General features: G+C 36.8%; 1 protein-coding gene across 1 annotated transcript in view; it reads left to right on the plus strand.

The window, feature by feature from the left end:
* RhoGEF2 (Rho guanine nucleotide exchange factor 2) overlaps positions 1-2,500 on the plus strand; it is a gene marked incomplete in the record, with an annotated part of 241,503 nt that overhangs the window by 228,490 nt on the left and 10,513 nt on the right. The window contains 2 exon segments of the mRNA XM_070144706.1: positions 1,143-1,498; positions 1,768-2,047. Coding sequence (XP_070000807.1) covers positions 1,143-1,498; positions 1,768-2,047 — 636 coding nt within the window.

Genomic DNA, 2,500 nt, shown 5'->3' on the forward strand with positions numbered 1-2,500 from the left:
AATTCTGTTTAATCTGTTTGTTGTGATTTGTAGATAGACTCCCAGCAGCTGTAGTTGATTTGGTTACAAGGGGAAGCCCAACCATTCACCATTAGATTTTAAGCTTGATTGTGATGATAAGGCCATAGAGGTGCCTTAGCCTTGTAGAATGTAATTTTTCTTCTCTCAGCATGTTTGAACTTAGAAGATGAAAAGATAATGTTTATTCTGCCCCTCAAGAGCTAATGTATATTTCTGTTTACTTTGCCTGTAAAATGCATGGAATAAGCAGCCTTCCTTATTTGCATCTTGGCATGGGTCAGCAATGTAATTTTTCTTCACTAACCGTCTCCTGAGTATTAGCAAATATTTTTAATCTTTCTGAAAATTTTATTCCTGGTGTTTATTTTGAATTAATGTATTTATTGAAATGTTTGTAATTGACTTATGGACCTGACAATAGGTCATGAAGAAGATTTGCTATGTTTTATTCTTGACCGTGCTGTCTTCTCTGTTTGAATACTTACACATGATCAAAGGTAAAAGGATCAAGGATTTAGAAATGCGGGAGTTATTTTCTCCCAAAAAATGACTTAGCAACTGTTTATGAAATAGAGAATCAATAGGATTTTATTGTTAACTGGAAAAGCCTTTCTTAAAAAAAGAAGCCAAAAATGTAGTAAGGAAAAGTGGAAGAAATTGTGAATGGAATAGGATTACAATAGCTCTTTAAAGTCATTAACTCAAAAATTAGGACACGTGCCTCGCAAGTCTTGTGAAAACATTGTACTTTTCCCTTTATAATGCAAGAACACATCTATGATGAAAGGGCAAAATATTTTGGGCTCACAGCAGGCATCCTAATAATATTCCAACTTTTACAAAAAAATGTGCTCTTTTAAATGTAGATGTCTTGAGACTGATAAAGGTAAGTAGGACTATTTGTTGTGACCGAGAAAAGGAATCTGCTCTTCAAGTGCTTCTATCATACAGCTTTCATTGTTTTTTTTTTTTTTTTTTTTTTTTTTTTTTTTTTAGTAAGTTACTTCAGTACTATTTTATTCTCTTCTCATTTTCTTCATACTGAATATAATTTTCCTATGACTAAGAGTTAACAAAACAAAGGGTTTTATAGTTGTTAAAATGCTGCTCTTACTCCACAGAACATCTTCGACGGAAAGACTTGAAGATCCGCCAGGCTTTGGAGGAAAAACAGCACATCATTGCAGACATCCTAAACATTCCGCATGAGCACTTTGAGAATGTGGCTGACATGGCTGGTGAACCAGCTGTTGGGAACAAGGAACCAAGAGAATTAGTGTTAGCTGCCATGTATCAGGCCAAGTGTTTGCAAGAAACGCTCAATGAAGCACTTAACATCCGGGAGTCGGATATAGTAGCTGCAAGAGCCAATAATGATAGTGCCAATAAGCTCTCAAGTTTACCCCTGTATCAAGCTCCTATGACAAAGCTTATGGCCATATCTACATCCTTGTCACAACAGCTTTCGTCTTTATTGGTATGCTGTCTTACTTTTTTTTGAATCATTAGTATTTAATTATTTTCATTACTTTTTTGCTCTTTTTTTTTATCGAAGAACAGTGCCATGACTTTGCTAATAGTTTAAGGCTTAATTTTGATTTAAGAAATTTCAAATACATTTGGTTGGGAGTTCAGAATGAGCTGGAATAAATATTGATTGAAAATAGAACAAAAATTGTAGCAAAATGATATTTTGAGCATAAAACTCTGATTAATTGATTGATTAATATTTTTTTGTCTCCACAGAATTTAGTGTCAGAGCGTGATGACGAGCGTGATCGTATGCGCAAAGAGCTTGTAGCGTCCAGAGAACGGCTGCATCTTCTGCACATGAGGCAGAACTCTCTAACAAACCAGACATCAACATCCACTCACCACTCAGACATCACCACCAGCACTTCCACCACGACTGCGACCCCTCCCACTGCCACCTCTCCACACACCTCACGACCAAGCTCCTTTGTGTCGGTGGCCTCCTCAGTGCCTGATCATTCAGATTCTCTAGACCACCATGATACGGACGAAGGTGAGGTCCAGCAGCAAAATTTCTGTATAGTGCATATCCTCTTGTTTGATATCTTATTATATTTATATATTGATTCTTGCAGCTTAAATATTCCCAAAGGTTGAGACAAAGCACCAATTGATAGTTATGTTCATCATGATCATTCTCATATAATGGTGAAAGATTATTGTGTGCAGCATAGACTGCTGTAAACTACAAGTATGAGGAAACTCTAAAGCTACAATCAGTGTAAGAGTGTCACCAAACGAGTAGGGTTTCTAACACTTCTTTGAGATGCAAAGCCTTTAATCCATTGGTCTGGGTATTTGCACTGTCCACTGTAGTTTTGTTTTCTTAATTTTATTTACCATGGATGGCTTCAGAAGCACTTAACCCCTCGGATTCAGGTGCTTGGCTGTCCATATGTGGCTCAAAATCTGGGCATTAGGCTTACCTGAGTAGCCACTCTCAAGG

Source organism: Penaeus vannamei, chromosome 32, assembly GCF_042767895.1.
Source record: "Penaeus vannamei isolate JL-2024 chromosome 32, ASM4276789v1, whole genome shotgun sequence".
NCBI classification, from domain to species: Eukaryota; Metazoa; Arthropoda; class Malacostraca; order Decapoda; family Penaeidae; genus Penaeus; species Penaeus vannamei.